The sequence below is a fragment of the Sinocyclocheilus anshuiensis genome, unplaced genomic scaffold, assembly GCF_001515605.1.
Source record: "Sinocyclocheilus anshuiensis isolate Anshui unplaced genomic scaffold, SAMN03320099.WGS_v1.1 scaffold1372, whole genome shotgun sequence".
Taxonomy (NCBI): Eukaryota; Metazoa; Chordata; class Actinopteri; order Cypriniformes; family Cyprinidae; genus Sinocyclocheilus; species Sinocyclocheilus anshuiensis.
Window position 1 is genome coordinate 503,827 of NW_015546103.1, and position 22,427 is coordinate 526,253.

Sequence of the window (22,427 nt, forward strand, 5' to 3'; positions counted from 1 at the left end):
GATATGCATATTGCGATATGTACATTTGCGATATTTTGTTAATTTCGATATATCGCACAGCCCTACTGTGCACCTTCTATATATAAATATTGCCCTCCTCAGCTCGTAGAAAAGCTGTTTGTGATGAGCTTTGGTTCATCATGTGACTTTCTCATCACCACCAGTTTTTGGGCTGCCGGTATTTTACCGTAAAAGTCACAGATTTTTTTTTACAGTGTACTTCTTGTGAGATTCTAAAGTGTGCATCCAATGTACTCATTACTATCCCATGAGGGGCCACAGGAGAGGAGTTGTGAGTGTAAGTGAAGCGACGTAAGTGACACCTTCATACCATGTGGAACAAAGTTTGCAAAGTAGGTACTTATTCAAAACATGAACCCTCAGAGAACATGCAAGTTTGGATGCAGTCAATGCTGATAAACCAACCAACATAACAGGAACGGTTCACCCAAAAAAGGAAAATTCTTGCATTTATTTACTCAGCAAACCTGCATGCCTTGTTCTTTTCCATATAAGCAAAAAAGTACAGTGACGTATATGTTCAATCCCCAAGAGGACGTAAAGAACCATAAATGTGTCTTAACAAGAGCGTCCAGGAGGTTAGCAAAACTAAGCAAAAAGACAATAGGCCGATTTTTAATGGATGTCAAAGGAGAAGAGGCTTCACGCTGTATAAACCGCTTTTGTGAGGAAACAACTTATCACTTAATGAATTGACAACATGTTGGCTAATCTTCAACATGTTTTCCATTAAACATTCATTTCGGATTCATCTATATTTGAGGTTTACACTGAACAAAAAACAAATTGTTTTATAAGAGAAATCACTGACAATTTTGCGTCAGGTAGGATTCAGTGTACGGCATGTCTCATTCATTTCTATGGTATAAACAAACGGCGATCAACTGACATACAACTCTGCCGGCAATTCAATGACTTCAAAGGCTATTATGTGACTGGTTATCAAGGCACATCTGATCCAAGTTGACAGTTGCTCTTTCTCCAATGGTAGAGCTGCAGAGATTGGAATCTCCACAAAATAAGAAGAGCATGACATTTTAAAATTAAGTCTGCTTCATTTTAAGGCAGCTCCAAGGACAATTGTTTCTTTAGTTGTAAAAATAACAACCACCTACTATAACTACTCTACTAAACATCTTTCTTGTTCCTGGAAGGAAATGAAGTCATAAGTGTCTGAAATAACATGGGGATGAGTAAGTGACATGTTTTTACATATTTGTGTGAATTACAGTATTGTATTTACTATACTTAAGTACAGTATAGTTTTAAAATCTAGATCTTCAATCAAAATGATTCTTCTAAACTGTGCTGTACTATTAACATTCCTATTGATTTATTCTAAGAAATTTTACTAAACAGTTAATGTAGCTAATCTTCAATACCTGGACCATTATGTCTCCTCCCATTCAATCCTATCAGAATGAGAGCTGAGATTTTTTTAATGGTGTTTCTGTTAATGTCTACTGTGGTATCAAATATCAAACATTTCATCCTTGTACCTTTTTTCTCTCCAGTGAAGGTGACGAAATCATCTCTGTCTTTATAGTCCATAGCCTCCTTCTCCAGATACTGTAGCAGTTTATCGCGGTTAAAAGGACCGGTGGCTCCTTTTGTGGTCTGGTCCTTCTGCCTGAGTCCGGCTGGCAGCAAAGCATTCTGGAAAAAGGATTCAGAACAGATGTGGTACCAGTTATACTATTAAACTTTTATATCTTATCATTTCATGCCAAGTTACACCCGATTAATTGCTTACTTTTTAAGTAAATAAGAACTATTATTTGCATTTGCTTGGTAATGATGATAGGCAGATCTGAACCTGAACACTGCATGGCAAAATTGTGTTGTTTACTACATTTTTGTTTAATAGGAAAAATTGCTGAGATATGTTTGCTTAAGAGGAAGCTCTTGTGTTTGGAAACAAACTTGAGCCCTGTTTACTCATAAACAAACAGAGACAGAGTTGTTTAAGAGAGGTCATAACAGAAACTCCTCAAGGCAGATTTAGAAATGGCCATTTTCAACAGTTTGATAAACAAGTGAATTTACTTTATAGTTGTAGTTCAAAATTACATATGACCACACCCATTATCACAATGACAACATTGTGAATTACATCATCACTTATGAGTGAATTACCAGGAAAAAGGGTGATCGTTTCTGGTTTTTCTAAGCCTTTTTTGCACTGCATACAACTTATTAATTACAAATGATTACATTTTCATCTTTAGGACTGATTCTCCACACTTTTAATTTGCATTTGCTTAAAGGTACAGTTGACCCAAAAATGTAAAGTCTTAGCCTGTCCACACAATGTCAATGGTCCCCAAAACTGGTTACCAACATTCTTAAAAGTATTTTATTTTATGTTTCACAGAACAAAGTAAGTCATACAGAATTTTCATTTTTGGGTGAACAAACGCAGTGTGATCTTGTGTATCTCCATCAGCTGCTATATGATGCAGACATTAAAAAAAAGCAAAGAGACATTCATGAGTTTACAATTGCCTCTGCTAATTTGAAAGTGTGAAGAAAGGTGCCTGTGTGTCTCACCTCGGGGTCGATCTCATCTAGAGCACTCTCCAGTTGCTTGAGTTCCTCCTCTGACAGCTTGTTCAGAATCTCATCCTCATCGATCTCCTTATACTTCTCCAGATCTTTCTTAAAAGGAAGAGCCATGATTCACACTGTCCGTCAGAGAGAGACTGCAGACCAGTTTGATTAAATGCCTGCACACAGAAAAATTAATTCATTGTCTGAGGTAAATGGATAATTCTGGTCAAAAATACATACACTAATGTGATGCATATATGAAGCTTGTCAGTAACGAACTTCAGTACTTGCGTTACAAAATAGCGAAAAAATATGTTGACAGATTTTAGAATGCAATAATGCAGGGCTGCCACTAATGACTATTTTTATTTCGATTAATCTATCGACTAATTTATAGATTAATCTAAACCAGTGGTCTCAAACTCAATTCCTGGAGGGCCACAGCTCTGTAGAGTTTAGCTCCAACCAGCTCCAAATCACACCTGCTTAGAAGTTTCTAGTGATCCTGAAGACCATGATTAGCTGGATCAGGTGTGTTTGATTAGGGTTGGAGCAAAACTGTGCAGAGCTGTGGCCCTCCAGGAATTGAGTTTGAGACCAATGATCTAAACCAGTGGTTCCCAAACCTGTCCTGGAGAACCCCCAGCCCTGCACCTTTTGTATGTCTCCCTTATCGAACACACCTGATTCCACTCATCAGCTCGTTAGTAGAGACTGCAAGAACTAAATTGGGTGTGTCTGATTAGGGAGACATACAAAATGTGCAGGGCTGGGGGTCCTCCAGGACAGGTTTGGGAACCACTGATCTAAACTATTAATTTCCCACCAAAGAAAATCAACAATTTTCCTTAAGAATATTTTATTAAACTATATTTCATTAAACCAAATGAAATCCAAAAGTAAAAAAGTAAAGTGTAACAAAGTGCAAGAAGCAAGTATCCATCTCATAGTCCAAATCACTGAAATCAAAGTTCAGTATTAAAGTGTAAGAATGACAACATATCCACGTGTTCTAGTCTACTAATAATAAAATTATAATAAAAAAACACTTTTTAAAACGAGTATTTACAATAAATATTATTTACCAGAATTTATTTAGGAGAAAAATGTAAATGTGCAGTATTTCTGAAAAAAAAATAAACTTTTTTTTTTTTAATAAAATCAATTAATTGGAGATGCTTGATTATTAAAATTGAATGGAACCACTAAAATGGAATCCAGAAAATAACAGAAAACAGAATTTGGTAAAGATAAAACGGTAAAACTCAATTAATTAGACAGGCTTTTTGATTAATAACATTTAATTTAAACATTAAAACAGAGTATAGTAAAATGAAAATGGAAAAAACTGAATTTGGAAATAAAACGGATTTCATAGTGCCCTATAATTATAATTAATTTTTTTTGTGGTAATAAAAATAGATGTAAGTGAACAATAGCCTTTAAAATTACTTAAAATACATATATAATAGCAATGAGGCAATAATAATTAGTTCCAAATATGATACAAAACATAAAACATATCCGCAAGCTTTTTTAGATTTCCCTTTTATATTTTTCAGACTATTATTTTATATGACAGGCTTTACAAGGTTACACTTCAACAGGAAACTCATTTTGCATTGAGACACAAATGATACCTCAAATCATGCAGCTTGTTTTGGATGATGTGCTGGCGGATGATAAAACAGAAAATGGAAACAACAACGACAACACAGATTTAAACTGAAGGAGGCACCTGTGCTGTATCTGGAAACAGACCATTATAGAAATTAAGATCTCTTTTGACTTGGGCCAGTAAGTTTCCACCTAACAATCACTGAAAACACCCTAACAATCACACAGCGACACCCTGGCAACTCCCATACTAAATAGAACTCTTGAGTTTACAGAATTTAAGTTAATGTGATGAAATGGAAGTAGAAACAAATCTGTTCTACTCTATTGTGATGTCTGTCTATCAGAGAGTAAATGGTTATAGAAAAAAAGCAAAGCAGGGGCTTGGTTCAATGCATCGATTGCCATTCTAATAAAATCTATAGCATGCATTTAGAAAATATATAGGGTGAATTTTCACTTCAAGCCAAAATTTAACCACAGACTTCAATTTATTCTTAAATCTAAAACAGCTAGAAAACTCTCAGATTAACCCATGGCTTAAAACTGCTAATCCCCAGCCAGGTTTTAGGACCACAAACTAAACAATGCTATCAAGTTTGATAATTTTTTATTCAAATACTTTAAAAATATTTTTACATTTATCTTGTGGAGCCAACTGGAAGATTACTGAGGCCCTCTAGTGGGCCTTGACCCCTGGTTCAGAACTACTAGTCCAGTGGTTCCCAAACCTGTCCTGGAGGACCCCCAGCCCTGCACCTTTTGTATGTCTCCCTTATCGAACACACCTGATTCCACTCATCAGCTCGTTAGTAGAGACTGCAAGAACTAAATTGGGTGTGTCTGATTAGGGAGACATACAAAATGTGCAGGGCTGGGGGTCCTCCAGGACAGGTTTGGGAACCACTGATCTAAACTATTAATTTCCCACCAAAGAAAATCAACAATTTTCCTTAAGAATATTTTATTAAACTATATTTCATTAAACCAAATGAAATCCAAAAGTAAAAAAGTAAAGTGTAACAAAGTGCAAGAAGCAAGTATCCATCTCATAGTCCAAATCACTGAAATCAAAGTTCAGTATTAAAGTGTAAGAATGACAACATATCCACGTGTTCTAGTCTACTAATAATAAAATTATAATAAAAAAACACTTTTTAAAACGAGTATTTACAATAAATATTATTTACCAGAATTTATTTAGGAGAAAAATGTAAATGTGCAGTATTTCTGAAAAAAAAATAAACTTTTTTTTTTTTAATAAAATCAATTAATTGGAGATGCTTGATTATTAAAATTGAATGGAACCACTAAAATGGAATCCAGAAAATAACAGAAAACAGAATTTGGTAAAGATAAAACGGTAAAACTCAATTAATTAGACAGGCTTTTTGATTAATAACATTTAATTTAAACATTAAAACAGAGTATAGTAAAATGAAAATGGAAAAAACTGAATTTGGAAATAAAACGGATTTCATAGTGCCCTATAATTATAATTAATTTTTTTTGTGGTAATAAAAATAGATGTAAGTGAACAATAGCCTTTAAAATTACTTAAAATACATATATAATAGCAATGAGGCAATAATAATTAGTTCAAATAAAGTATCAAAAGCAAGAAATCATATGGTTTTATTGAACAAAATTGTTAAAATACATAATGTATTATAAACATTGAGCTAATGTACATTACGCATTAAAACAAAGGCCTGCAGAGGGCGCCAATGGCTTGACGATTATTTTTACACATTACTGTGCGATCTAATCCTTGTTTAATATTGACCAAGCATCATTTCATTCAAATGTCCACTTAATCTTTAATATTTGGCCATTTCTTTAGGACAGAAATGCTATAGCCACTGTAATTAAATGAATATGTGGACATCAAAACGTGTAAACTCAGAGTGAGGGTTTGAGTCTCCGCTTTGATGTTCTCTTTTTCCGCTATATTTTTAATGAACAACGCAGCAGCGCCGCATCTAGTGGCTTCAACTGGATAGGCTAACAAAAACATTATAATGCAACGACACTTACATCGTCATCGCATCTTGTGCGCCGCTGATAAGGCTGCCTCCTTAACGCACACCTAAAATTCGAATGCAACGTTTTTGCATATACTGTATAAGAACTGCATCGCATATAATTATTTAATTAAATCGTAGCGTTTGTGAATTCACAATTATGCTTAATTATGATTTTTAAATGGGTTTAATATATCATGCAGCCTTGGAAAACAGACTAATAATGTGTTTTATACATTCTCGTCTGTGAAATGCGCCACTTCCGGTATTTTGCCGGTTAGTCGACACGAGCAAAATTAAGTCGAGGATTTTTAAAAATCGAATAGTCGAATAAAATAGATGAATCGCGACAGCCCTACAATGATGTAAAACCTATAATACACTATATTACTCATTCACAGATTAAATATTAACAATTTAATAAAAATTAAAGAATGTCCTGCCATTAGAATAAAGGCATGTTCACATCAACACAAATTGTCAAAAAAAATCAACTGCAAAAATAACATAACATTTTAACATATTATATATACTACTATATTAGTATATAAAATAAAAATTTTAGCAATGAGTTCCAGTAGCTTTAAATACCCCTAGTTATAACTATTAATATCCTCTCCTGCAACACTTATTCAAAATTTATTTTGCTTATTTTTAATGCGCTTAATTTTCTCCCAATTTCCATACACTGCACTGTAATGGAAGTTGCAGTGGCCACTGAAGACACACTACAGTTTCTTTTTCACTGACTTCAATTCATACAGATTCTAAGGCGGAAGAAAATACTTTAAATACTTTACTTTTTAACATTTTTTTATGTGCTTTAGAAAAAAAACATTACTGGTGTGTATCTTGATACAAATCAATCGCAGTGACATATTTTAAGATATGTCAGTGCAAGTTGCTTCCAGTTAAGACAGCTAAAACATGCATTTTAGTAAAATTTTTATGTGCTTTAGAAAAAAAACATTACTGGTGTGTATCTTGATACAAATCAATCGCAGTGACATTTTAAGATATGTCAGTGCAAGTTGCTTCCAGTTAAGACAGCTAAAACATGCATTTTAGTCTGGGAATATAGGCTTAAACCTTGTTAAACTGGGCATAAATCTGCAGGATTGCAGTGTTGCAGTAAAGCAGAGTAGAGTTTTTTGACTTTGCAGAGTTTGTTGTATTATCACGACAGTGTCCATAATTTTTCGAGCTCAAAGTCTAGTGTGGCCACAGCATGAGGCTAAACGTGGACATGATCATGCATACAGTCTATTTAGACCAATGTATTAAAAAAAAAACATTAAATAAAAAAATAAAAAAAAATAAACGACAGATGGGCTGAATTAAAATGCAAATTCACTCTATATCTTGTAATAGCAAGTTCAAACACTTACATAACTAACGTTACAAACATTTTTCCACTAATCAATGAGAGAGAGAGAGGCAACTGAACAGATCCTACATGTCCTCTGTTTGATATTGGACAGATGTTCCCATCTCATGATCTTTAACCTCAGACTGGAACTTAATTTTGCAACATCTCATTCCCATCTGGAAACACCTTGACTTTTGAACTTCACTCCCCTGCAGGTTTGCACCAACCCCAACCCAGCTATTTCATCAAGCTGCAGTGTTTCAGTAAAGATATGAATCATAATGATCACTGCTATACTCCTGAGTGGAACACTTCACCCTCTCACTGTTGCTGCAGTAAGTTTACTGCATATCACTTCAGGAGATGAGCAAAACTACATATTTGAAAAATCTGGTGCGTTTTCTGAAGGACTAGCTGACTAGCAAGCCTGTGTTTACTATAATAACACTGGTTGGGTCAGGTCCATCACACACAGATTAGACACGTACTCAGAAACACCTAGACAGAACACAAGGAGTCTTGATTTTTGCTTTGCAAATTGTGACTTTAAGGTCGTGGTTTTATACAGGGAAGCCTAAATCAAGCCCTGCCAGCTCAAGTCAGCCATCAGACCCATAAAACGCAAGGAAATTCCAGCAGCCAAAAATACTCCAGGAAAAGCTGATGTCATTTATTTGCCAATTCATGAACAAACTGTAATTTCTGGCCCACAACTAGGTGACCGAAAATAGTGCATACTAAAGAATAATTAGATGTTGCCAAAGTACGTAATGACAATCCCTGGGACATCCCACAGCACAAGATTATAGTTTATTCACAGCACCTGCAATTAAAGTATTTCTTTGTTATGATTACAGCTCATTTACTTGAGCTATTGTGACTGACTAATCACACTAAACAGAGCAGTCAATGTTTAAGAGTTTATAGTAAATGTGAAGGTGAAGAAAAGCACTAAATTGGACTGTTGCATGAGAATAAAATACTGCATTGCTGTTGGAGGGAGTTCTTTTGCACTGGCACTTGTGCCAAAGCGGAGAATGAAATCAAGCTGCGTGCCGATCCATCAGCGAAATAGCAGTGTTTTTCATGAAAAGTTTGAAATGCAGTGCTCTGAACGTTAAGCCAAACTCAATAACAAATCACAGCCAGATTTATGTTCAACTCAGCCTAACTTATGAGTACTTAATGGCTAAGTAAATTAGACTTTGTCTAAGACTAAGACAATCCGTGGGAAATCCTGTAAAATGCCTTTGGGCTTCTCGGCAGGATTGGCGTCAGCTTAACTCTCAGTCTTAAGGTGAAGTGTGTGAGACCCTCATGGTGTAAAGATCCCTAATGTTCCCATTAACTTCCAATTTAACGAGGTCAAAGCTGTGTTGAGGAAGTTATGCACTAGCAGCAGATTTGAAGGATTCCCTCCCTACTCACAATATTTGTTACTGCAGAGGACAAAGGAACAGTTGACCCAGGAGAAAACAGGGTCTTAAGTGGCTTAAGGGTTAAATGGTGCTAAAACTAGAACAAATTCAGTAGCTCTTCTGATCCTGGGCTGCCCCTTAGATCAAACCTGCAACCAGCCAAGATCCTTAACCACAAGCCTCTTTCCATTTCCTGAACATGCCCCAATACAAAATGACTCAAAGTGAAGAGTTTAAGAGTTTCAGGTCTTTCAAAGGATCACAAAAATGACCAACTTTTAAGAGATTTCCCACATTAAATGGATAGTAGGGCTGGGCGGTATATCGAGTTTGTACGATATATCGATATTTTCTTTATAAGAGATTCGATATGAGGCAATACCGTTTATATCGATATACAGTAGTTTGATACGAGCGCATCTGAAAATATAGTGGAGGACACAGACTGAGCTGCTGCGGAGAAAGTGCATAAATTTGTTCTAAACATGTGACAAGCTTCATATTAAGGCCTTTAAAAACTGGTAAGACAGTTTATAGTTTCGTTTTGCATATTAGTTTAAGCGGCTCGGCCCGTCATATGCTCGGACAGAAAGGCTGCATATGCCGCTGACAGAGACACTAGGCTACTCGCGCTGTTTAATGTGTTTGAGATGTGCTGTCTTCCTGAATGCATAACTTGCATTTCACATGTATATTCTCCATCTGTAAAATTAAAATGTTAGAAAGCCATGGAAATATTTCCATTTTTCTGTCAGAAGTGCATGAGCCTTCTGCTTTGGTATTCTCCACTAAACTTCACAGACGTCACTTCAGTGAACGAGCGCCGCCACGCGCATGCGCACCAAACAGACAGAGCTCAATTAAATAGTAGCGCAATAATTCTGACTAAAATATACATTTCTCTGAAATATTTGTAGTTGGACAATAAATGTGACATGTAGAATTTTAAACTTACAAGTAAGTCTATTTTTATGATAGCACTGACTGTAAAGTGACTGTAATGGGGTAATCAAAATAGCCTAACACTGTTTGCTTTTTAGTTTAGTGAATTTAACTTCCGCTTTAAAAGCCTTATTTTTGTTTTTAGATTGCAATGTTACAATGAAATGTGATTTTAACCCCTTTTTGCACATATTATAAAGGCTTACATGGTTACATTCACTTTATTTGTTTTCATAGCCTTTAATATGTATTGTTTTGTTGGACAACATTGGGCGGTAAGTGAAATGTGTGTGTGTGTGTGTATATATATATACATATATATATATATATATTTTTTTTTTTTAATACAGATTTTGTTTAATCCAAATACAAAAACGGTTATACCAAGATATATACCGTATATCGCAAATCGGCCAAAAAATACCAAGATATTAATTTTTGCCTATATCGCCCCGCCCTAATGGATAGAAGGTGTTATTCTACACAGGGAAGCTAAGTACTTGTTAATATACTCATATTTAGTGGTGTTGGGGATTTGAACAAAGCCCTAAACCTAAATACTAAACTTTGCTGCAGTAATCAATACCTGTAATTGTGTGGCTTGTGGAGGAGAGGTTTCCGATTACTTATCCAAGCAATATGACTTGCCTTTTTTTCTCCTTGTGGACTACGATAAAACCAGATGAGGTGCTGGGGTGGGAATCTACTAACCACAATCAAACTAACCACAAGGTAGCATCAAGGCTGAGACTTTTGAACCGTTCACTGTATTTAGAAACCGTAAAATCTAGTTATGATAGTTATACTCTGTGGCTGTCCATCAGACAAACCTTATCTACACCTCTTAATCCGACAGACAGACAAAATACAGAGGAAGCCAGTACTGCTTCTTCCTCTGCTGTCTGCTGTAAGTGCATTACAGGACAAATCCATAATAAGGCTGAAAAGACACAGGGCAAAAGGTCACACAACCAGCACAACACACAAAAATAACACATCAGTAAAGCTCAGAATAACAAAAAAAGTTGTTTTGTGTATGTGTGTTTTTTTTTAATTAATTAATATTGATTAAAAAATAAGATTTTAATGTTTCTGAAAAAATTCTCTTACTATCACCATAACGACATTTCTTTAATAAAACACTGAAATATTGTAAAATATTCTTAGAATTTGTCAAAATATTTCAAACTGAAAAACTTTAAAATTTTTATATTAAAATGAATATTAAATACATTTTAATTTATTCCTGTAATACCATATAGCTGTTTTTTTCAGTGTCACTTGATATAGTGGTCAATAAACATTCATTATTATTACCAACACTGAAATCAGTTGAGCATACTGAAATCAGTATCATACCATATTTTTTTCAGAATTCTGTGATAAATAAAATTGTGAAAGAACAGCATTTAAAAAATATTATAATGATAAAAAGTATTATTTATTATTATTATTATTATTATTATTATTATTATTATTTTAAACATTATGCATGTATTTACTATCACTTTGTACAATTTAATGCATCCTTGCTAATTTAAAGTATTCATTTAGCAAAGAAAAAAAGTTAAAAAAAAAATAAAAAAAAGGTATAGTATGTAACTGAATCAGTATTAGTTCAGTGTGAACTCAAAACTCAAATTAAACTTAAAAGAGGAAATGTGAGGAGATCAGTTTCATTAAAGGGGTCATATGATGCTATTTTAAAGATCATTATTTTGTGTATTTGGTGTAACAGAATATGTTGACATGGATTTGAGACTTTAGTCTTTGCAACTTTACAGATCTTCTTTATGCACCAAGAGCTTGTAACTAGGGCTGTGTGATTTGGGGGAAAATATCAAATTGCGATTTTTTTGACAGATATTGCGATTGCATTTGATTTGCGATTTTTAAATTTGCAAGTCAAGCTTCAGCTCAGTATTGTCAATAATGTGCAGTGCAGCACAGTATGGGTATCATTACCCTGCTGAAAAAAACAATAGAAACCATCACAGAAATTCTTATAGTTTCCTAACTATCGATCTGACCCAGAAGACGCCATAATCCCACTCTGTCTCTCTCCCGTCCCGGTTTTTTTTTAATGGTGGGTGTTTACGCAGTTGGCTAGAGCAGTGCTGATTGGGGAGAACGGAGGTGCGCTCACTCTTGCCCAGGGCAAGTAAGATTGCAACTCAAGGCTGGCAGTCATGCATATGCCCTGGAACGGAGTAATATTGCGTCCACATCGCAGGCTTTGCGATTAGGAAATCGCAATGTCTCAAATCGCGATTTTGATTCGATTTCGATTAATCGCACAGCCCTACTTGTAACACTTCAAAGAGAAAGGAAAACTTGAAATCGCATCATATGACCCCTTTCATCGAGAAAAGGAAAACAGCTCAAATTAGCTGGGCTCCTGAGAGTGACAACACTGAGAATCTTTTCTTCGGTTCTTTCTCATCCATCACTTCCTCTGAGAGACAGAGACCGAGGCTTATGGAACCCAGATGGGTTTTGAAATGTTTATTGTGTAAGAGGTTCATCTAGCAACCATTACTTGAGACAAGTGCTCTTTAAGTGCCATTTCAGGAAGGGAAAAATTCATTACAATCAAATGTCCAACCTTCAGGGGGTGTTCTTACACAGACTCTTCAAACTGTTGCAGTGCTATATCTCATGTTAGCTCTCATCTATTTCAAATTTGACCTCAGCTGTGCATTGTGAAAAAAGCTACAGAAATAAATTTGAATTGAACTGAATAGCTGTACCAGTCTGTACTAGATAGATAGATAGTCTACAAAACATACATCATCATCTCTGAAAGCAGAACATGCTCGTTTGAGAATAGTTTTCATTCTCTCACACATAATGGTTTTATGAACAGTGCTCTAATATTGCGTTATACTATATTGTGCATAAATCCCATGAGTCAATTATGTAAAGCCACGCCCCGGGTGGAGACCACACCCGTTATAAATAGAACTCTCGCTCACATCTGCGCCCGACAGCATAATTATAATAATAATAACAACAACTGGTCACTTTAAACATACAATTGACCAGCGCGAGGTTTGCATAAGCATCATCACCAGCGCGTGCATGTTCTAATCAAGAGTAGCGTTTGCAACACTCCTAAACGGATCTCCATGCAGAATCTACATTATTAAACTAAATTAAACAATGTAAAAAAAGGAAAATTATTACAATCATGCCGATATGGCCAATAAGGCAAAACGTCATTTACACAGCGCATTTTTAATAAAAATGTATAATCAAGTGTTACCTTCAGTGAAGCACGTGTTAATTCGTTTTAATCGTGTATCTGGTTTAATATATAAATGAGTATATATAATGGGCTCGGTGTGCTATAATTATGAGATAACTTGACATTTTTGATAATTGTAATATCGTAAACTGTTTGCCCATCTGCTCACGCTCATACGGATATCAGCGCTCGAGCGCTTAGCCAGCTAACCCCTGAACTACACAAACCTTTACATTTATGACCCCTATCTTGTTATTAACCTTACACCTAGAGAGGACGAAACATATGTCTTACCTTAGTGAAATTCCTGCAAGCGTTTTACCCTTTATTGACCTATACCTCGTCGGAGAGCAAAAAATTCCCGCACCCGTCTTCTCTGTCTCAGCCCAAGGGCGGTAACACAGGAAACCAGACACTAGAAATGCCCTGGTGATTGACATTCACAACAGCCAATCAGAATGTAAGAGCACGCCCATAAACCACAGTTCCCGCCTACTGGAAACACGCAACCAACTAAGACAAGAACGCTTTTAGGTTTTAGGACAACTTTGATGAAAGACTAGTGTAGTATGATATAGAAGAACATGGAGCTCTTACTTGTGAAGGGGGGAAAAAACACAAGCCCAAATTATTCATAGGCCCAGTATGTTATGCTGTGATAGTAGGCTTTAGTGTTAATGAAAATAATACACAATACTAATTGTTTACTCTGTTATCATGTGAAATGTTTCTGACGGACAGTTTTATGGTCTGTGATTTCATGTGTAATGAAGTTAAACTAAAGTATACTTTAAGTCAGCTTGGATAAAAGCATATGCTAAATAATTTAGTAAACTAATGTATGTGTTGATGTGTTTGATCCAGATTCCGGCTCTGGTTCCGGCTCTGATTCGGGGCATGAGAGACCCAGATCTGCCAGCAGCGCCTCTGGCAGCGAGAGTGACCGAGATCATGACAGAGATGAGGATGAAGATGGTGGAAAGCCGAGCAATAAAGAGCTGTTTGGAGACGACAGTGAAGACGAGCGTGGAAGCCAGCACAGCGGCAGCCAATCAGAACGATCCGGCAACCAATCAGACATGAGTATGCACTCGGACAACGAACACAGCGGGTCAGAGGGCCATCATGAGGTGGACGATGATGACGATGAGAGGGGCCACAGATCAGATGTGGGGAGTCCAGCCTCAGGAGCAGGAAGCCAGAGGTCTGACAGAGGAAGTGGAAGTCCAGGGTCAGAGGCAGGCAGCCCACGCTCAGAAGCAGGAAGTGGGCATTCAGATCCCGGCACACCTCATTCAGACGGAGAGGGGTCAGGGAAAGATGTCCATTCTGGAGATGAGAAGTGGGGTGGAAAAAGTGACCAATCAGAGGATGAGGACAAACAGCAGAACTCAGATGATGAGAGGGATCATTCTGACGATGAAGGGGAGAGACAAAAATCAGGTGAGGTATATTGGAATGGTGTATATATACATAGAACAAGACTAAGAAGAAATACATGCATGTGTTGTGACATTTTTCATGTGAAGTTCTCTTGTGCGTAAAAATATGAATAATGTGCACAATTATTAGTGAATGAGACCCAATGTATTTGTGGCAAAAAAAATGAAGAACTACTTCTCAGGCAGCCCCTGAAATGTTATTATTAGGGTTGCAAAAAGGTGGAAAATTTCCAGTAAATTTTGGAAACTTTCCAGGATTTTGGGGAATATTCCAGGGATTATTGGAAAGTTTCAGGAAATTTATCGGAAATTTTCCACCCCTTTGCAACCCTAGTTATTATTGGATAAAAAATGTATCTATAACCTTTTTATTTTAACAAATCTTTGTGTTTGTGTTTGTGGTCATTCACTTCAGAGTCAATGAAGGGCAGTGACAGCGAGGAGGAATTCACTCGGAAGAAAAAGAAAAAAATAGCTTCATACTCTGACTCAGATTCTGACCCTGATTCACAGAGTGAGTGATAGATGATTGAATGAATGATGAAACACACTGTCATACACACAGCAGCTCTGTTAAACTCTGTTTGTGTGTGTGCGTGTAGGTAAGAAGCCAGCAGCAAATGATCTGTTTGGGGAAGCAGATGATATTTCATCAGACAGTGATGCAGAGAAACCTCTCACACCTGGGCAACCAATGGTCAGATATTTGCACACACAGCCTCAGAATTTATATTTTCTGTGATTGGTCACATTTTATTTTAAGGTCCAATTCTCACTATTAACAAATCGTTAACTATGACTTTTGTCTCAAACTCCTAATTTGCTGCTTATTAATAGTTAATGTTAGTAAGGTAGTTGTTAAGTTTAGGTATTGGATAGGATTAGGTATGTAGAATACGGTCATGCAGCATATGTTAATAGTAGTAGTAAGCAACTAGTTAATAGTAAGAATTGGTCCTTATACTAAAGAGTTACCATATGATTAAGCTCAGATTAAAGTCATTTTCGTTATTTTATTTGAACATATTCCAGTTTTTTTATGCTGTAACTTTTTCTTGCACTGTGTTTACGCTTGTTATTAATACTACCAATCTAGATGTGCCAGCAAAAGAAACTGCAAAAATCATAGTCATGATTATTTAACACAATTAGAGGTGGGTGATATGATCAACATATTATTTCATGATATGAATAATTTTAGATATCAGTGAATTTTTGCAGGTTTTTTTATACCAATTTTAAGTTAAAAACGTCCTTCATACAATAATTGAAGACAACAAGAATACATTAAAGTCCCCATGAAATCAAAATTTAAGTTTTTTTGGGTGTTAGTATCAATATGTTAGTCTTAAGGTTATCTATAAGGCAGTGTGCTCCACTGGATGCAACAAATGCCTCGTTTGTAATGGGTTTTAATGTTTTTGTCTCGTCGCTCCGGCCGGACATGGCATCACAGTCTGGTGAGGGGCGTAACATTTCCGTCTCACGCTTGAGGTATTCGGCCAATCACAACGCATTGGATAGCTGGCCAATCACAGCACACCTCGCTTTTTCAGACCGATGAATGCCAAGACGGGCATTTTTTTTGTGCGTGTTTGGCTGTTTAGGCAAGTGCCTATGTACTTGCTTGTTTGTGTTCCATGCTATTTAAGAGTGTGTGCACAGATTTTTTTTTTTTTCCATTGAATCTCCAGCAAAAATAATGATGGTGTTTATGTATATGCAATTACTGTGATACCATTTTAATATGTTTGCCACACTGCTAACTCCTAATGTTAGGATGCTCTCCGTGATTGGTTGGCTTATAAAAGTTCACTAAAATTTTAATGCATTATATTCTACACTTTTTCTTCAGGGATGCAAACTTGTTGTTGTTTTTAGTCCAAAATGGGTCATCTGTGTAGGAGTCTGCAAGGAGTCATAGGCAATGATATGAGAATCAAAAAAACAAAAACAAACAAACCCCAAAACGAAAGAGCTTTGCGCTTGGTGCGGCTTGATTCACATGCGAGCAGCTCAGGATCCAGTGTTTGCATTGCCTGAAGTGGCTTGCTTTAATGCTGCTCGACACAGTTCATCTCTTCAGTTTGGGTCACTTAAAATGCACCTTTGTAAATGCAAATGCAACAAAATGTTTGAAAGCAAAAAAAATAATTACAGCCATGAATATTACTATTGTAATTTTACCCGAAATAAAATGATTGTTGTTATTTATTATTATTTTACAGTATAATAGCATTATTACTATAGTAATATATTTCTTTATTTGTATTTTTAATTTATTAAAAACAATTAATAATAATAATTATATTGTCACCTTTTTCACCCCTGACGAGATTGCATCCCTGCTTCTGTCTCCCAAAACAGTCCTAATTTAGATTTATAAGCATTAGAATGACTTTTTTTTTTTTTTTTTTTATCCTCTCTTAACACCTGACTGATCTGAACTGAATTAACAGGATGCTGAGGATGGTCTGGAGGGAGATCAGCCCGAGGAGGAGCCAGTTCCAGAGACAAGGATCGAAGTGGAGATTCCTAAAGTCAGCACAGATCTGGGCAGTGAGCTCTTCTTCGTCAAATTACCCAACTTTCTCAGTGTGGAGCCCAGGTGTGTCAATGTCTCCTGGAACGCTGACCTGAAGTTGCTAAATGCTTCATCCATACAGTCATTTGACTGTCTGTCTCTTTCCTCGCTGTCTCTCCATAGGCCATTTGACCCTCAGTACTACGAGGATGAGTTTGAGGATGAGGAGATGTTAGATGAGGAAGGACGAACCCGTCTGAAGCTGAAGGTGGAAAACACCATCAGGTGGCGCTCTCGGCGTGATGAGGAGGGCAATGAAATCAAGGATAGCAATGCACGAATCGTTAAATGGTCCGATGGCAGGTGAGGATACGCATGCAGATTTTAGTCTTGAAGTGCTGAGTAATGTTCTTAAGGTATAATGAAGTAAAGCTATGGAAATCCGCATTACTCTAATTCTGCAGCATGTCTCTGCACCTGGGGAATGAGGTGTTTGACGTGTATAAAGCTCCACTGCAGGGTGACCACAACCACCTGTTCATCCGCCAGGGTACAGGACTGCAGGGTCAGGCTGTGTTCAAGACCAAACTCACCTTCAGGTGTTTCTCTCTCTCTCTCACAAACACACACTTTTAGTTATATGAACAGTGACACTGCATAGATTTCTATTGTTTTTATGTACACCTAGTTATACATACTATAATCTAACCCACACCCTAACCCTTACAGAAGAGACTCTGCATTTTTAAAATTCTAATAATAAAAACTTTTTCATACCATTTTTACAAATGAGGACACCCCCAAAATAAGACTTTTGGGAGATTTTTTTTTTGTCACATTTAGCTCACTTCTGGCTACAAATTTGTTCCCAAAATATGACAAAGTAGGTGCACACACTACAGCTGTTATAGAATTGATAGTAGTGTTATTTCACTGGTTGGACGCTAGGTGGCGATATGGGGCAAATTTCACTATACAATTGCTTGCGCAACAATTCAAGGCAGTTTGATACTAAACTCTTAACTTTTAATATATATATATATATATATATATATATATATTATTTATTTAAAATGAAACTGAAAAGGAAATATGAAATGATTAATTTACACACTTCAACCTAAAATAAAGGAAACATGAAGTGCACATTTTATATATAAATATAGTGAGTTTTAACTATTAGACTATTGTTTCAAGTAAATATAGTAAACTTTAAAATGTGTCTTGAGACCTATGCATTCTCTTTCCATTATAGGAGATTTATAATACGTTCATAAGGTGTAAACAAATTAATTATTTTAAAGAAATATTGTGGGTTTAACAAGTAAATTATGGTTACATTTAAATTAGTTAAAATTTAGCTGAAGGCCACAAAGGCTGCCACATAATGAAAATATTATTGATACAAAGTGTCTTCAAAATGTGGTATTACTTTAGATTAGGGAACACACATTCACTATTAACAAAATATTTCCCTCAATAAACTCCTAATTTGCTGCTTATTAATAATTAGTAAGGTAGTTAAGTTTAGGTATTGGGTCGGGTTAAGGGATCTAGAATATGGTCATGCAGAGTAAAGCATTAATATGTGCTTTATAAGTACTAATAAACAGCCAATATGCTAGTAATATGTATGCTAATACGCTACTAGTTAATATTGAGAACTGGTCCTTAAAATAAAATGTTACCAAAAAAGATTAAATAATTGATTAATAGTTGAACACTGGGAGCTGTGTATTTCATGTTTTATCGTGACTGAAATGCTGTATTGACCAATCAGCATCCAGAACCTCAACCAACATTTTGGTTTAGCTATGGATTATTGAGATGTTGAACAGAAACCAATCCACCAGCAGGGGTCTCTCAGGTTTGTTAAATAGCATGGACATGAATGCTTTGACACCAGTGCTTTTTTTTTTTTTGTCAGCAAGATTTTAGGTTTAAATTTAGTACATATTTCAAGTTAAGTATTTTTAATCCTTTTTAAGCTTTTTTGCCATGTGACAGATTTTGAAAAGTACACCTGTTTCATGCAGTTTCTCCATTAATATGCATTTAGAATAATTCTAAAATGTTTAAAGTGGTTTTATATTATTATGCGTGTGTCTTGCAGACCTCACTCCACAGACAGCGCCACACACAGGAAGATGACCCTCTCACTCGCTGACCGCTGCTCAAAGACACAGAAGATCCGCATTCTGCCCATGGCCGGCAGAGACCCAGAATCCCAGAGAAATGAGATGATAAAGGTAAAACAAATGCATTTCACTCAGCAAAGAGATTTAAGTTTAGTCCGAGACTGATGGAAAATTCTGCAGGTTTCATATCAATGCAGAAATGCAGTGAGTTTTCAGAGGGTGGTTATCACACAACTTAAATCATCCTTAATGAAAACTCTTCTTCCTGAAAACCTGGAGATTTCAGAGGATACTAGATCATAAAGCTGTCCTGCTAGGGAGTTTAACCGATATGTTTTGGAACTTAAAGGACAAGATTACACACAGTAATTCAGCTTTTGTCATTTCATTTTACAAAATCTCATCATAAATATCTGATAAGCTATTGCATAAGACAGCGGACACATAACAGACTTATCAGAGTCTGTGAAGATCAGGCCATCTCGGCTCACAGCACGTTTCCTCACACACAGCAGATCTTGGCAGCAGCGGGTTATGCGTGTATGATTTCAGCCGTGTTCTCTAAACAGATTGTCCGACAACTAAAGTGGAGTACTGTAAATGTTTTTATCTATTTCCTCTCTCATTTATCTCCCTCTGACCAGAAGTCTAATGTCCAAAGAGCCAGATTCCATATCAGATGGACAACCATAAGTCAGTCCCAAAGACCCAGACACCATTAGACAGCCTTGCTGGAGTTAAAGTGCTCTGGATCATTTCTCTCATAAATGAAGAGCTATAAAATTTTTTCACAAGTTTTATTGAAAGTGGCTTTCACAGATAATAATCATGCATAAATAGTGTTTATGCTGTCTGGACCTGTTTATGACTCGGCTGGGCCTGAATTTACATTGTATACCATTCAAATGTTGGGGTCAGTAAGTTTATCATTATTTTAGCAAAAATTGAGCAAAAATTACAGTGAACACTTGTATTTTGTTTACTGTAATTTCTGTTTTGAATAAATGCTCATTTTAACTTTTTATTTATAAAAGAGTCTTGAAAATGTATCACAGTTTGTTTTGAAATATATTCAAAATAGAAAGTTTTTTTTTTTAATTGTGTAATTTCACAATATGTCTGTTTAGTATCTGACAAACCCCAGCAATCTCTAAAATTATTGCATTAAAAAAAATCCTTATCTGGTTATGATTGACTGGAGAGGTCATGGGAAAGTCATGGAAAATCACTGGTGAAAAGTGTGGGAACTCTGGATTAAAATTTAATATACAAAATTATTTATTAAATCCAATAAGGATTAGTTTTTAAATCCTTTGTTATTACTCAGATAAAATGCATCTATATTTATCTCCACATTGACTAATAAACTAGGATGTGTTCATTCAATGTAATCCTGCAGTGACGGTGATTTTTTTTCTTTTGTGTGTGTGTGTGTGTGTGTGTGTGTGTGTGTGTGTGTGTGTGTGTGTGTGTGTGCGCTTCAGAAGGCCTTTATTAACCCCCTGGAGCCGTGTGGAGCATTTTTTATGATGGATGCATGCACTTTTTTGGGCTTCAAAATCTCAACACCCATTCACTGCCATTATAAAGTTTAGAAGAACCAGGACATTTTTTGGGGGTAATTTTCATGTTTGGGTGAACTATCCCTATAATTTTTATGCTGTTTTGCTGTTTCAGTTGCAGAAATCCGTGCATCAATAATAAGAATTTCCGTACAGTAGTACCAATGCAGATACATGGTACCCCCAAACTTCTTTTTTGAGGAACCCTCTTTAAACAAACTTAAAATCAAATCCAGTCACATCTGCACCAATAGCTATAGTGTGAAAACGCCCGTCTCTACAGGAAGTAGGTCAGTTGAAATGGCCTCTGAACTGCGGTGGGGTGCTGTGTCTGTCGTCTATATTGTATTCCCTCGCTCTCCCATGGGTCAGTGTTTCTGCACAACGGATTCTTTAATTGAGTTTGAGACCTGCTGCGATCAGCTAGAACATTCTGCACTGCAACAACAGCTTGTGTTCCCAAAACAGCACGTCTCACGCACATGCTTTCTCACTGACAGTCTTACAGCCGTTAGCCGATTACCTGCCGGCTCCTTAATATTGCATTATGCCGGAGTCCGACTGAGATTTAGATTAGTTTGATTTGTTTGTGCCAATAAGAGGCATTTACTGAAAGAACATCTCTCTGGAATGCTTGAAAATCAGTCCTGAATTCTTGTTTGTTTGTTTGTGGGTCATAGAGGAACGAGCCAGGATCTATTCTTCAGACAGCGATGAAGGTTCTGATGAAGACAAGGCCCAACGGCTGATGAAGGCCAAGAGACTGGACAGTGATGAGGTGAAAATTTCAGTCCAAATAGACAGTTTGAGAATTAAAAACCTTCAAAAATGGAATGGTAATAACTAGGGCTGGGTTTTAACACAAATTTCACGATTAGATTCTCATTTACAAGCTTGAGATTCAATTCGATTACCGATTCGATTCGATTCAATATCGATTAATTTCGATACGTCAGGTACAGTACATGCCAAATATTCAAAGAAAAAAAATCTCAGTTGGTAATACATTTACTATAATATTGAAGGTTAAAATTAATTGATTTGTTAAAATTACACTTAATGAAGTTTTTAAAATAATAAAGTTACAATTACGTAATTATATTTCTACTTCTATTCGGTTTTTTTTAAATCTGACTAATGAGTTTATGGTCACCGAATATGTTTTTTCTGAGGTAAATCTGACGTTAGGTGACATTGTTTACAAGATATATTGACGTCTTTGCGCGGAGGAAACACTGATTGAGCGATTACATGAGACAGGATACGGATTATAAAGTTGTACTCTTTCTTTTAACTTGCCTTCGGATGTTTAGTCATGTTTATTTTGTGTTGAAACTGATCTTAATATGGAGGAGATGATTAGTTCACGTGCGCCCTGTGCTGCCGTGTCTGTTGAACTGAGGCCCTAAAGCTATCTGCCACTCCACATTAAACAGCGCCAAAACGGCATTTATTGTTTAAATACAGCAATAGAATGGACAGAATTTGAAATCTGAGACTTTGTTTCATATTAAAAGTACCAAAGCACAATGCTTATTGCGATATATTGGATGGGAAGTGCCCTTCAATGTTC

At 36.1% G+C, this 22,427-nt stretch overlaps 2 protein-coding genes across 2 annotated transcripts in view; one reads left to right on the forward strand and one right to left on the reverse strand.

Annotated features, from left to right (window-relative positions):
• LOC107700589 (tropomodulin-2-like) overlaps nucleotides 1-13,587 on the reverse strand; it is a 39,812-nt gene extending 26,225 nt beyond the window's left edge. Inside the window, exons 1-3 of the mRNA XM_016502308.1 lie at nucleotides 13,483-13,587; nucleotides 2,572-2,747; nucleotides 1,521-1,677 (exon numbers count right to left, since the gene is read on the reverse strand). Coding sequence (XP_016357794.1) covers nucleotides 1,521-1,677; nucleotides 2,572-2,697 — 283 coding nt within the window. The 5' untranslated portion in view covers nucleotides 2,698-2,747; nucleotides 13,483-13,587. The remainder of the gene's footprint in view (nucleotides 1-1,520; nucleotides 1,678-2,571; nucleotides 2,748-13,482) is intronic.
• Nucleotides 13,588-13,948: 361 nt separating this feature from the next.
• Nucleotides 13,949-22,427, forward strand: part of LOC107700578 (RNA polymerase-associated protein LEO1-like) — a 10,227-nt gene continuing 1,748 nt past the window's right edge. The window contains exons 1-10 of the mRNA XM_016502295.1: nucleotides 13,949-13,952; nucleotides 14,053-14,631; nucleotides 15,046-15,144; nucleotides 15,233-15,327; nucleotides 17,090-17,238; nucleotides 17,338-17,517; nucleotides 17,619-17,753; nucleotides 19,268-19,403; nucleotides 21,432-21,456; nucleotides 21,535-21,632. Coding sequence (XP_016357781.1) covers nucleotides 13,949-13,952; nucleotides 14,053-14,631; nucleotides 15,046-15,144; nucleotides 15,233-15,327; nucleotides 17,090-17,238; nucleotides 17,338-17,517; nucleotides 17,619-17,753; nucleotides 19,268-19,403; nucleotides 21,432-21,456; nucleotides 21,535-21,632 — 1,500 coding nt within the window. The remainder of the gene's footprint in view (nucleotides 13,953-14,052; nucleotides 14,632-15,045; nucleotides 15,145-15,232; nucleotides 15,328-17,089; nucleotides 17,239-17,337; nucleotides 17,518-17,618; nucleotides 17,754-19,267; nucleotides 19,404-21,431; nucleotides 21,457-21,534; nucleotides 21,633-22,427) is intronic.